The sequence below is a fragment of the Oratosquilla oratoria genome, chromosome 1 (genome assembly GCF_046742065.1).
Source record: "Oratosquilla oratoria isolate Oo_2021 chromosome 1, ASM4674206v1, whole genome shotgun sequence".
Classification (NCBI taxonomy): Eukaryota; Metazoa; Arthropoda; class Malacostraca; order Stomatopoda; family Squillidae; genus Oratosquilla; species Oratosquilla oratoria.
In genome coordinates this window covers 55,251,653-55,269,741 of record NC_134777.1, presented here as the reverse complement: position 1 = coordinate 55,269,741, position 18,089 = coordinate 55,251,653, and the positions used below count along the sequence as shown (strand labels likewise).

Sequence of the window (18,089 nt, the reverse complement as noted above, 5' to 3'; positions counted from 1 at the left end):
GCAATTTACTTAAACCTCCACTGGTCTCTTTCCTGTCACATGCAACCCCAAATATTTAAAGCTATCCACTTCCTCAAGCCTCTCTTATTTTAGACTTACTTCCAACTCACGTCCATCCTCTACCCTTGTAAATCTCATCACCTTGCTTTTACCCACATTTATCTTCAACTTTCTCCTATCGCATACCTTTCCAAACTCCGTCACTAACTCCCTTAAGCCCTCCTCTGATCCTGCCACAAGCACAGTGTCGTCAGCCAACAATAACTGGCTTATCTCCCACTTTTCTCCATTTTCTTTAACCATCTCCAGTCCCTTGCCCATTACTCCATCCATGTACACATTGAACAGCCATGGCGACATGACACATCCCTGACGCAGTCCCACCTTTACCTCAAACCACTCTCAAACCACTCACTGTCTCCATTTCCTAATCTAACAGGCTCTTCTACTCTCGTAAAACTCTTAACTGCCCATAACAGCTTTTCCCTTATCCAATATATCTGTAATACCTCCCACAGTGACTCCTTGTCTACCCTGAAATAAAAAATTTCCAAATCCATAAAGGCCCAAAAACCACCCTTGCCTTTTCCTAAATATTTCTTACATATATGCCTTATCACAAAAATATGATGAATGCAAACCCTCTTTTCCTAAACTTACACTGTTCCTCACCAATTATTCCCTCTATTCCTTTCCTACTCTTATCAATCAAAAACCCTCCTATAAGCCTTCCCAATTACATTCAACAAACTAATCCCTCTGAAACTACTACACTCACATTTGTCCTCTTTTCCATTTTGAAGCGAAACTACATAGGCACTCCTCCAGTCCTGTTGCACCCTACCCTCCTTTAGACACACATTAAACGTCCTTACTAGCCAGCCCACCATTGCTGTACCTCCCTTCTTCAAACACTGAATGGCACCCATTTAACCTAGGAGCCTTATCTTTTCTCACTATTTTCAGAGCTACTTGCACCTCATCTTCTCTATTTCTTCTTCGTTTTCCTCTCCCATCACCGTCATTTTCTTGGCGCCTCCTACTGCTACCACCAATCCCTCCCTATCCTCTTCCACATTCAACAGCTCTCTAGAATACTCTGCCCATCTTCCCCTTTTCGCTTCTTCTTCCGTTAGGATCTGTCCATCTGCGACTTTTACCTTTTCTTCTCTATTTGACTCACCTCCCCTTCCTCTTGATTTCCTTCTAAAAACATTATACTCCTTTCCCATTTTACATCTGCTCTCCTTTTTGCCTCCTAGACGAAACAAAAAATTAACTAGTAATATTGTTTGAATTGTTCGTCTGGTGAGTGACTTCCCAACATGTTCTTAATAAAATGCTAACTCTAAATAAATAAGATTCCTTAGCAGCTGAGATAGACTAGATCCACTATAGTTATTTCCATCAAGCCATTTTCTTGGCGCCTCCTACTGCTACCACCAATCCCTCCCCATCCTCTTCCACATTCAACAGCTCTCTAGAATACTCTGCCCATCTTCCCCTTTTCGCTTCCTCTTCCGTTAAGCTATCATTATTTGGCGCCCACGATTCATCTCTAAATAAACAAATATGCTCTCCATTAAAGTTTGCCTTCAAACCAGCTCAACATTTGACTACCCGGCGTGGGGCAAGACTACCAGCCTAACATTTGCCGCCCAACGTGGGGCAAGACTAACAGCCTAACATTTAGCTGCCCTACGTTTGGGGTCCCCGATCCCTAGGCCTGCCGTCTGCCAGCCGCTCAACTACCACCAGATCGACAGCCGCCGCTAGACTGCTGCCAGCTCGACTTGATCTGCCAGATCGTCTGCCACCGCTGCTTGACGCTCGACTGCCGCCATTTGATCTGCCAGATCGTCTGCCATTGCTATCTGCCGCTCGACTGTTGCCAGCTCGACTGCCGCCACTTGATCTGCTAGATCGTCTGCCATCGCTGCTCACCAGCTCGAATGCCGTCGCTGCCTGCCACGTCTGCCGACTGCCATTGCGACTGCCTAACTCTCGCCTATCACAGGTATCTACCGCCGCTCGACTGCCAGCTCGATTGCCTCCATTTTTCTCCCAGATCGACTGCTACCACTTGTCTGCCAGATCGACTGCAGCCACTTGTCTGCCAGATTGACTGCCGCCGACTGCTGCCACTTGTCTGCCAGATCGTCTGCAATCGCTGCCTACCAGCTCGACTGCCGTCACTGCTTGCTACGTCTGCCGACTGCCAGTTCTACTGCCTACACTCTTGCCTACCACAGGTATATTCGTGACCTATCGCCACCTCCACTAGATCATTTAGCAAACTAGAGTTGTGAGCGTCCCCACCTTGACCCACCCACACGCTCAACGGAGATCACAAGGTCCCGCACCTCGACTCCGGTAAAGCTAATGACTAGCAACCTCGACTGTCAAGTCCACGACGCCCTGGGTGGCCTAACGCCCCACCCACTAACCACGACCATTCTCAAGTGTCTATCTTTTCAGGGAGATGTTGCAACCACGCTCCAATGCCACCGTACGACGTGATCCCAGGACGCGTTCCAGGTACGAGATCCCCTGAGCAGCCTCCCGAGATGCACCAACCTCTTCGACGTCATCCACAACGTACAGGACAACTCCGGTCCCCCGGGAGTAGCCGAACGCCCCAAGGCTCGCTACCTTGTGGTGAGCGGACCGCCGTCTGCTGCTACCCCTGCAGTCTGATGGCCAACTCTACCTCCACCATCAAGTTCCGGCCCCGTCGTGAGGACAACTCCCTTGACGATTTTTCGTCGAGGCTCCAAACGACTTCACTTCCAGCCTCTACTTCCTTGGGGCCGTGTTAAGAAGTTGCCCTTACCTCTAGTTCTCACTCCTCGGTCCTCATCCTTCACCTCACCGTCCCACGAAATTTGACCCCCGAGGCCTCCAAGGGAATCTCTTGTAGGGCCACCCGTGTGACTCATGTGCCGCCGACTCAGCAAAGGTCAGATGCCGCTCTTCGCTCCAGTTCTCACAACAGCGCCCATCAATCTTCGCCGGCCGGTCGCGGCGGCGGAGACTTTTTTCCTTGGCTGTTGCCGGTCTGGCACAAGCCTGACCTCTTCGTTGACATTGGCAAGCGGGCTTATTATTATTATTACTATTATTATTATTATTATTATTATCATTATTATTATTATTATTATTATTATTATTATTATTATTATTATTATTATTATTATTATTATTATTATTATTATTATTATTATTATTATTATTATTATTATTATTATTATTATTATTATTATTATTATTATTATTATTATTATTGTCCAGGTGGTAGATAGAGCGTTAATGGACTATATAGTGGTAACCAGGAGTATAGTAGGAAGAGTTAAGGATGTACATGTTATAAGGGGAGAGAGTGGGGGAATATCAGATCTTTTTTTTTTTTGGTGGAAGGTAAGTTGAGAGTTGAGAATAGGTGGAGAAAGAGGAAAAGGGCAGAAGGTAGGGAGGTACTTAGAGTGAACTGCTTAAATGAGAAAGAAAAGGAGGAGTATAAGAAGCTGAAAGAGGAGTGGGAGGGAGTGAAGGATAGAGTAAAACTAGGAGTGGAGGAGGAATGAGGATGGTTTATGGAGGGAATCATAAGGTGTGTAAAGATGGTGTGTGGAACAAGGAGGATTGGAAGAAAAAGAAGGAAGGGTAGTGAGTGGTGGGATGAGGAAACAAAGAAGGTTGTAGAAGAGAAGAAGCAGGCTTTCATAGATTGGTTACAAATTAGGACGAGGGAATCATATGAGAGGTACAAAGTAAAGAGAAGAGAAGTAAATCATAAGATAAAGGAGGCAAAGAGGAGAGCAAATGTGAAAAGGGGGAAGAATATAACAGAAAATTTTGAAAGTAATAAAAAAAAGTGTTTTGGAAAGAAATTAAGAGAGGAAGAGGAGGCGAAGCAAGTAGAGAAGAAAAGGTAAAAGGTGCAGATAGAGAGATAATAATCGAAGAGAAGGCAGTGAGAGGAAGGAGGGTAGAGTAGGGAGTTGCTAAATGTGAAGGAGGATAGGGAGAGAAAGGTAGTTGCAGTGGGTAGCACAAAGAAAATGACCGTGATGAGTGAGGAAAATGGAGGAGAAATAAGGAAAGATGGAGTGAAGGCAGCTGTTAAGATTATGAGAGCAGGTAAGGCACCTGGGTTGGATGGATGTCATGCAGAATGTCTTAAAAAAAAAAAAAAAAAAAAAAAAAAAAAAAAAAAGGAGGTACAGTGATGGTGGACTGGCTGGTGAGGTTACTTAATGTTTGTTTAAGAGAGGGTAGAGTGCCGGGGGACTGGAGGAGTGCCTGTATTGTTCCACTTTACAAGGGAAAAGAGAACAAGTGTGAGTGTAATAGTTTCAGAGTGTCACGTGGGTCACGTGACGAGACTTGGAGGACTGTCGGCGCGGACGTTTGGTCACCCCCCCGCCACGTGATTCGGCCCGAGACGAAGCTTGGTGCTGGTGAGCCAGTGCACCTGACCTGCCGAGGAATGTGGCGTGAGGTCATGCTTGGCTTTCAGGCCTGCCAACTGGTCACTACGGGGTCACTACCGTCGTTACGCGCATGCGCAGATCGCCACCACCCACTCTCCCTCACCCTCCCGGATGTATAAGAGGGAAGGACAGAGAGGGATAGCACACACACCTTACGGCCGTCTGCCGTTGAGGGCGGACCCCCCCCCCTCCCCTCCCAGTTCCACGGAGGGAGGGCACCAGGACAGAAGGAGGAGACAGACTTTACGGCCGTCTGCCGTTGAGGGCGGACCCCCCCCCCTCCCAGTTCCACGGAGGGAGGGCACCGGGACAGAAGGAGACCACGAGGAGCAGGAGACCAGGAGGAGACGTGCGCCCGTCCACCAGGACAACAAGGGGACTCGTCGGACCAGGACACAAGGAGGAGACGTGCGCCCGTCCACCAGGACAACAAGGGGACTCGTCCGGAAGAAGGAGACTACGCTCGAGGAGATCCTCGCGCCCGCAGTGCGAGGAGTGGTGTAGTATACATGTAGACTTGTAGTCTTGTAGTCTTGTAGACATCACGCTGGTGATATTTATTATATATGTGTTTGAGAAGTAGATAGGATAGTGCTCTGTGTTATATCCAATAAAAACACGTGTTAGTGTTACCTTGGTGTTTCTTTCTCTCTCGCCCGAATTCTCAATAATACCGAGTGCGTAAACCATTAATTGTACCCCCCTGACACAGAGAGATCAGCTTGTTAAGTGTAGCTGGAAAGCCTTATGGGAGGGTCTTGATTAAGAGTATTAGGAGAGGAACAGAGGGAGTGATTGGTGAGGAACAGTGTGGTTATAGAACGGGTAGGGGTTGTGTAGATCAGATTTTTGTGGTAAGACAGATATGTGAGAAAGTTTTAGGAAAAGGTAAGGATGTATTTTGGGCTTTTATGGATTTGGAAAAGGCTTATGACAGGGTTGACAGGAAGGCACTGTGGAAGGTTTGCAGATATATGGGATAGGAGGAAAGCTGTTAAGAGCAGTCAAGAGTTTTTACGAGAGTCGTACATCTTGTGTTAGGATTAGAAATGGAGAGAGTGATTGGTTTGAGGTAAAGGTGGGACTTCGTCAGGGATGTGTTATGTCGCCCTGGCTATTCAATCTATACATGGATGGGGTGGTGCGAGAGGTGAATGCAAGGGTAGTGGGTCAGGGGTTGGAGATGGTTAAAGAAAATGGAGAAAACTGGGAGATAAGCCAGTTGTTGTTTGCTGACGACACTGCGCTTGTAGCAGGATCAGAGGAGGGATTGAGGAAGTTAGTGACAGAGTTTGGGAAGGTGTGCGAAAGACGGAAATTGAAGATAAATGTGGATAATAGTAAGGTGATGAGATATACAAGGGGAGAGAGTGGCAGCAGACTGGAGGTGAGTATTAAGGGAGACTGGAGGAAGTGGATAGTTTTAGATACTTGGATGCGAATGTGGCAGGAAAGGGAGGAGTGGTGGTGGAGGTAGAATATAGATTGAGAGAAGCTAGTAAATGCCTTGGGGGACTAAAAAGTGTAATGAGAAATAAAAATTTGGGAATGGATGCTAAAAGGAGATTGTATGAAGGAGTGATTGTGCTCACAGCACTGTACGGGGCAGAAACATGGAACATAAGAGAGGAAGAGAGAAGGAGTTTGAATGTGTTTGAGATGAAATGCCTGAGAAGTATGATAGGGGTTACTAGACTGGATAGAGTGAGAAATGAGGAGGTGAGGAGGAGAACAGGGGTGGAAAGGGAGTTGGGAGATAGGGTTGATGAAAGAATATTGGGATGGTTTGGACACATGGAAAGAATGAGTGAAGAAAGATTAGTAAAAGAGGTGTGGAAGGCAGAGGTGGAAGGAGTGAACATGAGGGGTCGACTTAGGATGAGATGGATGGATGGGGTAAAAGGGGCATTGGTAAAGAGGGGAATGTCTGTTGAGGAAGGATGGGAGAGGACAGAAGACAGGGGTGAATAGAGAAGGGTTGTGTATAGATGATGCTGTGATGCATGAGGAGTGGGTGGTGGATGGGGGGTGAGGAAGTATGAATGAGAAATAAATTGAGGCAGCCCGAAGGGATTCCCCCCGTCCTCTCCTTTTCTGCATGAGGGACGGAGAGGGGAGGGGGGTCGCCGAATTAATGAAGCGGCCTTGCTGTGGATGTGCTGTGTCTTGCGAAACTGCCTCTGACCCAGGACAGTGGAAAGGATGCAGGGATGACCCGTCATCCAGGAGGTGCCAAGATAAGAGGGAGGGAAGAGGGTAGACGGGAGTAGAGTATTTAGGGGATAAAGTGGGTGTAAGTGGTTTCAATGCCTTTTTTTTTTTTTTTTTTTTTTTTTTTTGGCTAACTCCCATGTAAGGGGGAAGAAAGCATTTAGTATAGGTATTATTATTGTTGTTATTATTATTATTATTATTATTATTATTATTATTATCATTATTTTTATTATTATTATTATTGTTATTATTGTTATTATTGTTATTATTGTTATTGTTTGTTATTATTGTTATTATTATAATTATAATTATAATTATAATTTAATCATTATTATTATTATTATCATTATTATTATTATTATTATTATTATTATTATTATTATTATTATTATTACTATTATTATTATTATTATTGTTACTATTATTATTATTATTATTATTATCATTATTATCATTATAATCATTATTATTATTATTAATATTATTATTATCATTATTATTATTATTATTATCATAATTATCATTTTATCATTTTATCATTTTATCATTATTACTATTATTATTATTATTATTATTATTATTATTATTATTATCATTATTATCATTATTATTATTATTATTATTATTATTATTATTATTATTATTATTATTATTATTATTATTATTATTATTATTATTATCATTATTATTAATATTATTATTATTATCATTATTATTGATATTATTATTATAATTATCATTATTATTATTATTATTATCATTATCATTATCATTATTATCATTATTATTAATATTATTAATATCATTATTATTGTTACTATTATTATTGTCATTATCATCATTATTGTTATTATTATTATCATTATTATCATTATTATCATTATTATCATTATTATCATTATTATTATTATTATTATTATTATTATTATCATTATTATTATTATTATTATTATTATTATCATTATCATCATCATCATCATCATTACTATTATAATTATTATTACATTATCATTATTATTATTATTATTATTATCATTATCATTATCATTATCATTATTATTATTATTATTATTATTATTATTATTATTATTATTATTATCATTATTATTATTGCTTTTATTATCATCATCATTATCATCATCATCATTACTATTATGATTATTATTACTACTACAAATGATGTTATCATAATCTTAAGTTGCCCTCACGTCCCACATTATCAAGGTCATCGAGAAATGCTTTAAGGGACAAACTGTTCACACACCTTGAAGTGAAAAACCTCATCAAAGAGAATCACCATGGTTTCAGAAAAGGTCGGCCCTGCCTCTGAAACCTACTGGCACACTACAACTGGCTACTACGGAACCTGTCATAAGGGAAGAAAGTTGACGTAGTATTTCTAGACTTCGCAAAAGCCTTCGACAAGGTGGATCACGGTGTCCTCCTTCACATGGCAAGAGATCTAGGAATCTCAGGGAAGCTAGGAGTGTGGCTTCACAACTTCCTGACAGACCGTACACAAACAGTCGCAGTCGATGGTGTGAAGTCCAGTGATACCAAGGTAATATGCGGAGTACCACAAGGCTCTGTCCTCGGCCCCCTCCTGTTCCTTATTCATATGAATGACATAAACAGGAGTGTGGACTCAACCCTCCTGTCTTTTGCCGATGATACCTACATCAGCCGTGCAGTGCGGGAAAGGAGGGACGTGCACGATCTACAAGAAGATCTCAACACAGTGTATGCATGGGCCAATGACAGCAACATGCAATTCAACGAAGAGAAGTTTGAGGTCTTGAGATATGGCACAAACCAAGGCATCATAGACAACACTGAACTGCACACGGAAAGAGGTATAAAAATCACACCCAAAACCCATGTAAAATGCCTGAGCATCCACCTAAGTGATGACGCCACTTTCCAACACCACATCACGCAGTCAGTGAAAAGAGCAAGAGGGGTGGCCAGCTGGGTACTAAGGACTTTCTCCTCAAGAGAGGTACAAGTAATGCTTACCCTCTGGAAGGCGCTTATCCGACCAATCCTGGACTACTGTAGCCAACTCTGGTCGCCACACAAGCGCGGAGACACCCAGAAGCTTGAAGCTGTCTAAAGGAACTACACCAGGCACATCAAAGGGATGAAAGATCTCAATTATTGGGATCGCCTGGGAGCACTGGGTCTCTACTCCCAACAAAGGAGAAGAGAAAGATATAGGGCCATTTATACATGGAAAATCCTAGAAGGCCTTGTCCCGGACCCCACGCCCTCAACAATCAAGCCGTACCAAAGTGTAAGGCATGGGCGTAAGTGTGAGAGACAAACTCTCCCACCAAGAGCCCCGGGAAGACTAAAGACCCTACTGGCATCCAGCCAAGGTCACGAGGGTCCAAAAATCTTCAATCCCCTCCCAAAAGAGGTGAGAGAGAAAACCAAATGCTCGGTGGACAGCTTCAAGCATGCACTGGACAGCTTTCTACGGAAGTTGCCAGATGAGCTCCCAGTGCCAGGCTACACCGCCATCAGTAGGTTTTCTTCAAACACAATACCAGACCAACTGGCTCTTGCGAGGAGGGACAGCAGGACTGGCAGCAGCGGTAGACCACTATGGCTGTGAGGACTGCCCTCGGAACTCCACCAAGTAAACCAAGTAAGTAAATTATCATTATTTTATTATTATGACTCCTATGATATTGAGTATCTATTTTTGTTTCTGTTTTAAAGTAATTTATTTACTTATTTATGTATCTATTTATTCATATATTCATTTATCTATTTATGTATTTATCCATTTATTCATTAATTTCATTGTTTATATTTTTTATTGAATTAATCATCAATTTATTAATGAATTATTTATTCATTTATTTATATGTTTATTTATTTATCTATTTATTCATCTATCAATTCATTTTTGCGTATGTGATTCACCATGGTCTTGGATTAATTACAGGCAACATTCCTCGATCGTGTGATATAACCCTCCCAGATGAGAGCTTTGGTGTATATGTGTGTGGGTATGTGTGCGTCAACGTCATATATGTATTCATAATCCATATATTTTTGAATATTTGAATGGCTAACACGTAAATTTAATTCCAACTGCAATGTCACTGTTACGTCACTACCTCAATGTCACGTCCTGACTGATTGAATAATTAATAAAGCTTTAATAATCTACTAAGCACGAATAACCAACGTTCAACCGTTTTTACGCCTGGCTAAAATTATATCGAATCAAGATTCTTTCTGTCCGTGGTTGCCATTCCTCATTGGCTCACACGTTGCCAGGTCATTGAGGTAATGTTTACAACCTATGATTTCGGTACTAAATTATACCGCCTGGCAAATTTGCATGGTAGTTCCAACATCGCCACACGATGACCTATCATTTTCTTTCTATTTTCTTCTTCTAATTTCGTTGAATAATGACAATACGATTTTTTCCTCGGATTTAATGCCATGTAGTCTCTGAGAACTTGTGTTAGAAGAGGAGGGAAGTTAGGAGGAGCCTTCCCGTTGTGTTGTATTTTGTGTTGTATTTTTGATACCCACGACATTTCGACCAAGTAGGCTCCCTGTTGACTATGGTGAATAAGATGACGAAGAGATTTCTCCCTGTCTTCTCTCTCTCTCTCTCTCTCTCTCTCTCTCTCTCTCTCTCTCTCTCTCTCTCTCTCTCTCTCTCTCTCTCTCTCTTCTGCAGGAGGGGATGGAGAGAGGGTGGTTGCCGATTAAGTGAAGCGACCTTGCTGTGTCTTCATTCATTGCTCCTGACTTAGGGCAGTGGGCGGGATGCAGGGATTACCCGTCATCCGTGAGTAGCTAAGACAAGAGGGAGGAAAGGGTGATCGATGGGGATGGAATGAGTGGGAATAGGTATTTGCATTTTGAAATGCTACCTCCATTATAAGGGGGGGAGCCCTTGATATATACGAGATACATAGATACATAGATAGTTCATCCATAGATACATAGATAGTTCATCCATATTTGGAATATACTGTTTCCGTATGGTCACCGAATCTCATTAAAGACACTGACAGATTGGAACGAGTACAACGGCAAGCCACAAAACTTATTCCAAATATAAAAGATGAATCATACGAAAACAGACTAAAACATATGAATCTATTTTCACTTAAAAAAAAATAGATTCAGAGGTGACTTGATACGGGTCTTTATGATTCTAAAGGGAATTGGCAACATCAAAAGTAACAAAATTTTCACACTGAATGAGAAATCCGACAAGAAATAATGGTCTCAAACTGTCAGGAAATATATTTAATTTGGAAGTGTGTAGAAACAACTTCACCAACCGTGTAGTTAATGAATGGAATAAACTTCCTGCAGAGGCAGTGCAATGCAGTTCAGCTCGTAGCTTTAAGATTCGTTTAGATAAACACCTAAGCAAGATGCTGTAATGCCTGCCATTTGTTTGATATTATTTGTTTATTTTTTGTTATCATTTGATTATTATTTATTATTATCTATCTGTCCATTTATTGTTATTTACTATTTACCTGTTTGTTTATTATTTAACTTTACTTATCTATTTATTTATTACTTTTATTGTTATTTATATTATCATTTCTATTTATTCATTAATTTATCATTATTATAATTTTTTCGCATCCGACCCAGTTATGGACCAAAAGGTCTCCTGTCGGCATGCTCCTCCTTTGTAATACTACTTTGTAATGCTTTGCAGTTTCTACTAGTACCAAGACTCCATGGCTGTGCATAACCCTAAGTACTTCTGAACAATAAATCTTGAGTTGTCAATAAAGTTTCATAGTGGCTATCATTTGCTACGTCGACGACTTTACAGAGGCAACCAGAGAAAAAGTGTAAATTTTTATATTCCATGCGAGTATATCACTACGACATACAGATAGATTGTCTATAATTCCGTCTGGTAACTTTGGATATATTTTACTCTGATAATGCATACGTGTGGGCTGGCCCGTGCACTGGAAGACGAAGAGAGAGAGAGAGAGAGAGAGAGAGAGAGAGAGAGAGAGAGAGAGAGAGAGAGAGAGAGAGAGAGAGAGAGAGAGAGAGAGAGAGAGAGAGAGAGAGAGAGAGAGAGAGAGAGAGAGAGAGAGAGAGAGAGAGAGAGAGAGAGAGAGAGAGAGAGAGAGAGAGAGAGAGAGAGGGACAGAGAGAGAGAGAAAGAGGGAGGAAAGAGAGGGGGGAGGGGGAGGGAGAGAGAGTAAGAGAAAGAGAGAGAGAGGGGGAGGGAGAGAGAGAGTGTTTGCAGGAGTGATGTGGCAGAGATTGGCCCAGTCGTGTGACTCATGGAAGAGGTTGGTAGGCCTGGGTTTAGCAGGAGGCTCAGAATGGCTGGTTGATTGGAAGAAGGACAGGTTTTGAGAAGAAACGGGATTAAAATAATTTGGTATTGGGAGATGGTAGCCTACTGGAGCTGGCTTGGATATGTTATGAGAATGGATGGAAATGGCACAAGAACTAAACAAAGGAAAATAAGGATGGAGCAAGTGAAGACAAAGCATTTCATGGACAGGATATCAAACTGTACAAAACATAAGAATGAAGGAGACTGCAAGAGACCATAAGGCCTACACTAGGCAGCTCCACGTCCATTACCACCTATCATCCCCACTCATGAAGTTATCTAACCTTTTCTTAAAACAACCGGTAGTTTCAGTGTCCACTACATGGCTACTAAGTCTATTTCATTCGTTAGCCACTCTATTAGTAAACCACTTCTTGTCCGTTTCCTTCTTAAATCTAAATTGGCCCAATCTAAAGCCATTACTGCGAGTCCTACCCTATTGTATTTATATAGTGACCTTGTCTGTACCACCCTTGTTAGAGACTATTGTATCCATATACCATTACTAACCATTACAATATGTTACATGCCTGACACGTGATACACATACATACAAGAAGGCACCCGTCAAACACAAGCCTTTGGCAATACCTTCAATCTTGCTGACTACACACTACCTAATCATAAAACATCTGACTCAGGCAATGCAACGCTACATCACACCATCGACCAACGAAAATTACTGACGCAAGTACCTAATTTCACCAGACAGTTCATTTGTAACAAAACAAATGTGTTTTACTACATGTAATGATGATTTAGCGGGTGAGGTAAAGTCTCTGCTGGATTTTCTTTTGTTTTATTCGGGTACGAATATATTGTACAACTAGGTCCTTGGCCTAGGCAATGCCTCCTGTCAGGTATTTGACCTGGGCAGTCTCTAGTACCAGATACGTGACCTAGTGCCGGGCCTTGACCTCGGCAATGCCTCTTACCAGGTATGTGACCTGGCCAGTCCCAAGATCGAGAGAATACAAGGTCTACTCAACAGCTATCCAGTATTTAGGTCGTTTGCGCATTGACGTCACTAGAAGTGCTTGGCCCAAAGACTATATAGGAAAGACGGGAAAGCGCACGGAGAGCCGCATCGTCCACATACATTTTACTGTGCGGCTCTCTCACTAGATGGCGTTTACGTCAATCACCAGTTTTAACTGCATCGTCTGTTTCTTTATTAGATATGTCAAAGATAAACCACAAGAACATTTTTCCAAAATGAAACCCCCATTTTAACGGTTGCAGAACATGAAATAGGTAAGTCTCCCAGAAACTCTGTGGTGCCTGTACGTTTTCTCTTTTACCTAACATTTTTCACTTACGTTTTCACCATTTTCTCTGTGGGCTCCCCTTCAGATGACGTCACAACATGCGCGCGAGCAGACCTTGTATTCTCTCGATCTTGGCCAGTCCCATCTCTTGGCACAGCCGTTCGTAATAAAGGGGTTTGTGGGTTGCCGTGTGTGAGATGTGTTACTCATTAAATATAGTTATGGGTGTTAGTTCCGTTATATAGGGGTTAGTTGTATGGTTGGTGGGTATGGCTAGATATGGTGTATATATATTAAGTTACGGTAATGTAATTGGGGTAGGTATGAGAAAGGGTTCAATGGGTCTGTCTGGTGACATTAGGCATCTTGTGTTGCGGGGGCGTTGTTTGTCTTACGTAGCGTTTAGTCAGGTGTTTAAGATTTGGAAATCGGTGAGGTTACAATATTGGAGGTTTTGCCAAAGACGAGTGCCATGTTGCATGTGTGTGGATCACGTGTGTGGTTGGTGATGATTAGTGACGGTTACATTTCCTCGTGACAGTGGGGTTTGGCATACAAAATGGCACATATATATATATATATATATATATATATATATATATATATATATATATATATATATATAAATTAGACATCTTATGTTGCGGGGTCGTTGTTTGTCTTATGTAGCGTTTTATCAGGTGTTTGTTTGAGATTTGGAAATCGGTGACGTTGCAATATTGGAGGTCTTGCCAAAGACGAGTACCATGTTGCTTGTGTATCACGTGCGTGGTTGATGGTTAGTGACGGTTACACATTAACCTTTCCTTATACCTACCAAGCTACATTATCGTAAGTCCCATACGTTCATCATGTCTAGCCACAAATAATAATACTAAACCTATTACAATGCAACTAAATCATATATATTATTATCACAAATGCATTTCCTATGTGGCAACCGACACCTGGCATGCTTAGATAGGTATATTACCATTTATAAACGGTCAATTGCGTCTCCAGAGAGGAGACTAGGGGAGACAATCTCCCTTAGACTTGGTAGGGGAGGCATTCTTATTTTGGGAGATTATACCCTACGCTTGTAAAGATTATTCTTGTAATAAACCTAGAAATCCCGAAAAGGGTATGAGTTCCCCTGCCAGCCCATTATGTAGTCCAACCTAACGGACACACCTTGACCCACTTGAACATCTCTATTGGATCACCCCTCACTCTGCGTCTTTCTAGAGAGTGTAAATTAAGATGTCTAAACCCGTCGTTGTGATGGAATACTGTATTGTACACAACCATGCATGCCAACAACTCAATATACACTCTATAAAATATTTGTGGGGAACTCCCGTTTCAGCCGTGAGATGGGTCTGCTCTCCTAGACAATCTATGGAACGACGACAACAACAACCTAATTGATACATATGTTCTACATCCAAATATACCAAGAATATAGCATAATGTTCTATCCAAGGTCCTCACATGGGAGGGGGGATGATATGCCCGTGGGCGGCACTTTTAGGGGGCGTCAACTCTAGCCTTAATTAGCCGCTCACAAGGCTGACAAAATAATGATAATAATAAAAGGTCAAAGAAACCCTGAATATTTTACCGTAATCGACGAATTTTGTGTTAGAATAAACAAAATATGAAATATTTTTTCCTCATCCTTTCTTCAGCAGGGACACTGAATAATTTTCTTTAATCTGTTTATTCCACAGGCCAACAGCTAAAATAGATGGGAAGGAATGATGGGGATGGCCGGGGGAGGGGACGTCACTGAGAATTTTGCCCTCAGGACGGCACTTAGGTATGTAAGGGCTCTGATTCTATCTATATACTGTCTATATACCATGGGCCTTTTCTTCCTTATAATGGAGGTAGCCAAGTCTAATGGCACGTACCCTCTCCCACCCATTCTACCGCCCACAACCCTTTCATTCCTCTCATCCTAGCTACTAGTGGATGACGGGTCATCCCTGTGTCCCGATCACTGCCCTGGGTTGCTGTCGAGAATAAATCCCGACACAGGCAATTTTTAGAGTAAATAAGCTATTATTACAAATTGATATAGACATCTGTGGTTACGACCTCAGTTAATTTAGCAAACTGATAGCTGTAAAATTAGGATTAATATTGAAATACAGCAATTAAGTATATCAAGCTGTATGAAATATGTATTCTAGAATGCTTAGTATATGAAAGCATGCATAACAAATTATGAAACTTTACTTTTTTCCATTTAGATAGAGTAGCCTATAATTTTTGTTTATATATACGAAAACGTTATATAAAATATTATGCAAGAGACTCGACGCCGTAGTTACGCCAATCATGGTTGACTACCCTCTCAAGGAATGTCGAGTTACCGATATATCATTTTCACTATTGGTATCTTGATTTACCACCTGGTGACTTCTCCATCTTGAGTATTGGTTTTGGTGTATTACCCATCTCTAATTCCCATGTATGGGGATCATCTATTATATGTATCGTACAACATTCTCACTTCATTTAAGGTGAAGTTGTACCTCCCATAGACCTTTGGCAACGAGAAGTCAAAGGTCTATGGGACACGATTTGAAACTAATCAGAACGTGATTGGGAGTTATATGAAATTTACCCCCAATCACAGTCCTCATATAAACCCAATAGTGTGAAGTGTAAATGTGACAGAGTGTGTGGTCAACCAAAGTGTGGGGACGTGTTCTATGAGAGAACCAGTGTCCCCTCAACACATACCTTCATCCTTCCCCACTTTCCCATTCTATCCCCGAAGCCACGCTCGAAATCGATGCACACATCACCACCATCAGAACAAGGACGAAGAAAATCACCAAGTCCCCCAAGGCCACGGTAAGTTATAATATGATGTTTTAATGGAATATCCAAACAAAACAGAATGACTGAAATCATTACATATCACAAAGATACATGATACTTTGTGATGCCATTGTACTTTTCAGGGTTTGATGAGTCCCTGCCGATCACAGGTATGTACTTTTACGGTTTCAATGTTAACTTTGTAAATTCACACAAAGTAGGCCTACCCCAGAATTAACTTGGTGGGGGGGGTCACCTAGATTAAACTTACACCGTCAGCATTACGTATCAAAATGGATGAGAAATTTATCGGAAGTCATAATATTCTCCACAGTCGCAAAATAGCAAGACACAGTACACCCATAGCAAGGCTGCTTCACTTAACCCATTCAACTCCGATGACAAGATGTCATTTGGTCAAATAAAACAAAAAATCATAAAACACAAAAATGTTTGATCAAACACCAGAAAAATATGACGTCAGTCCTCGCTTCGCTGCGAGCGAAGCGAGGATTGACGGCATGTTGTTCTGGTGTTTGATCAAACATTTGGTGTTTTATGATTTTATTTGACCAAATGACAAGACATCTTGTCATCGGAGTTGAATGGGTTAATCGGCGACACCCCCGCAACCCACCCCAGCCTGAAGGGATTTCTCCCCGTCTTTTCTATTATCCGCATGAAGAGGGTCCCCGATTAAGTTAAGCAGCCTTGCTGTAGATGTACTGTGTCTTGCTATAATAATAATAATAAGTTTATTTGGCAATGAATCAAATACGTGAAATACAAATAACGAAAAGAACACACATTTTGAAATTACAGTTACAATTGCCGAGGATAGCACAAAAAAGTATGTAAGCCTATTTCCATTGTGGTCCTCATTAGACTGCTTTTCTACACTAAATTACACCGACAACATACGTAGGGATTAAGGGGACCAGAAACAGTCATGAATAATACAAATCAGTACACATATGACACATAAACATTATTATAGATTTGCTAATACTACTAAAATGTTCGTAAGACGTAGGATATTGAGACCAAGACTTGAGCACCATCACAATAAAGGAATATTGCATTATGCATCAGGAACAACAAAATATTACTAAAAGGTACCAAAACAGTAAAAGTGAATACCAGATCAGTGTATTACCATTAGTGATATACTACATTATTCTACTGCTGTAGCAGTAAGTATAGGACAATAAAGGGAAGGTCCATCCCAGGGTAAGAGTAAATATCAAGTACCACGGGAAATGTAGCAGCCACCAATATCAAAATCAACGTGTTGTCATAGAGAATGCTACATTGCAGTTTGGGTCACATATAAATCAATTACAAAATTTACCTGTACCTCAGGACAGAGTGGGCAATTACACAGTAGTCTGGGTACCAGGAAGTAGTACATTATAATCTGAAGCATCAGAGCTAGGGTACAGGAGACCAGTACTCGTATGAGTAAAACGACAAGGAGCTCGAGGGAAAGGTCCAATTACCTTGTTGCCTGTTACCCTGATTCACTAAGCTTGAACTATGCTCAGATCATAACTGTTCTCGGGCCATAACTGAAACATATACCATACTATGACAAGCAAAACAATAATGGAAACCAGTTTTGAACATTGTTATACTAAGCTAAACCTCTGAAGGAGTGAACGCAGATTTGGCTGGTATTACTCATGGAGTCTGGTACCCCCTACTAGGCTAGTAGTACATAAAATCAAGGCTGTTCTCGGTCCATAGCTAAGACATATAGTTATCCCTCACTTTTTTCTTGAAAGTAACCTTGCTATCTGACTGCTTAATAGACATAGGTAGCGGGTTCCATAGTTGAACACCTGTGAAGTGAAAGCTGTTTTTGGTGAAGAAATCTGCATGAGTTACAATAAGAGACCCTTGATTCTTTCTGTTTCGGTTCTCAGCAGATAACGTAAAATT

At 41.3% G+C, this 18,089-nt stretch overlaps 1 protein-coding gene across 1 annotated transcript in view; it reads right to left on the bottom strand.

The window, feature by feature from the left end:
- The window catches only part of LOC143028251 (glutamate receptor ionotropic, delta-1-like), a 118,784-nt gene extending 116,850 nt beyond the window's left edge, over positions 1 to 1,934 (bottom strand). The window contains exon 1 of the mRNA XM_076190070.1: positions 1,779 to 1,934. Coding sequence (XP_076046185.1) covers positions 1,779 to 1,934 — 156 coding nt within the window. The remainder of the gene's footprint in view (positions 1 to 1,778) is intronic.
- Between the last annotated feature and the right edge of the window lie 16,155 nt (positions 1,935 to 18,089).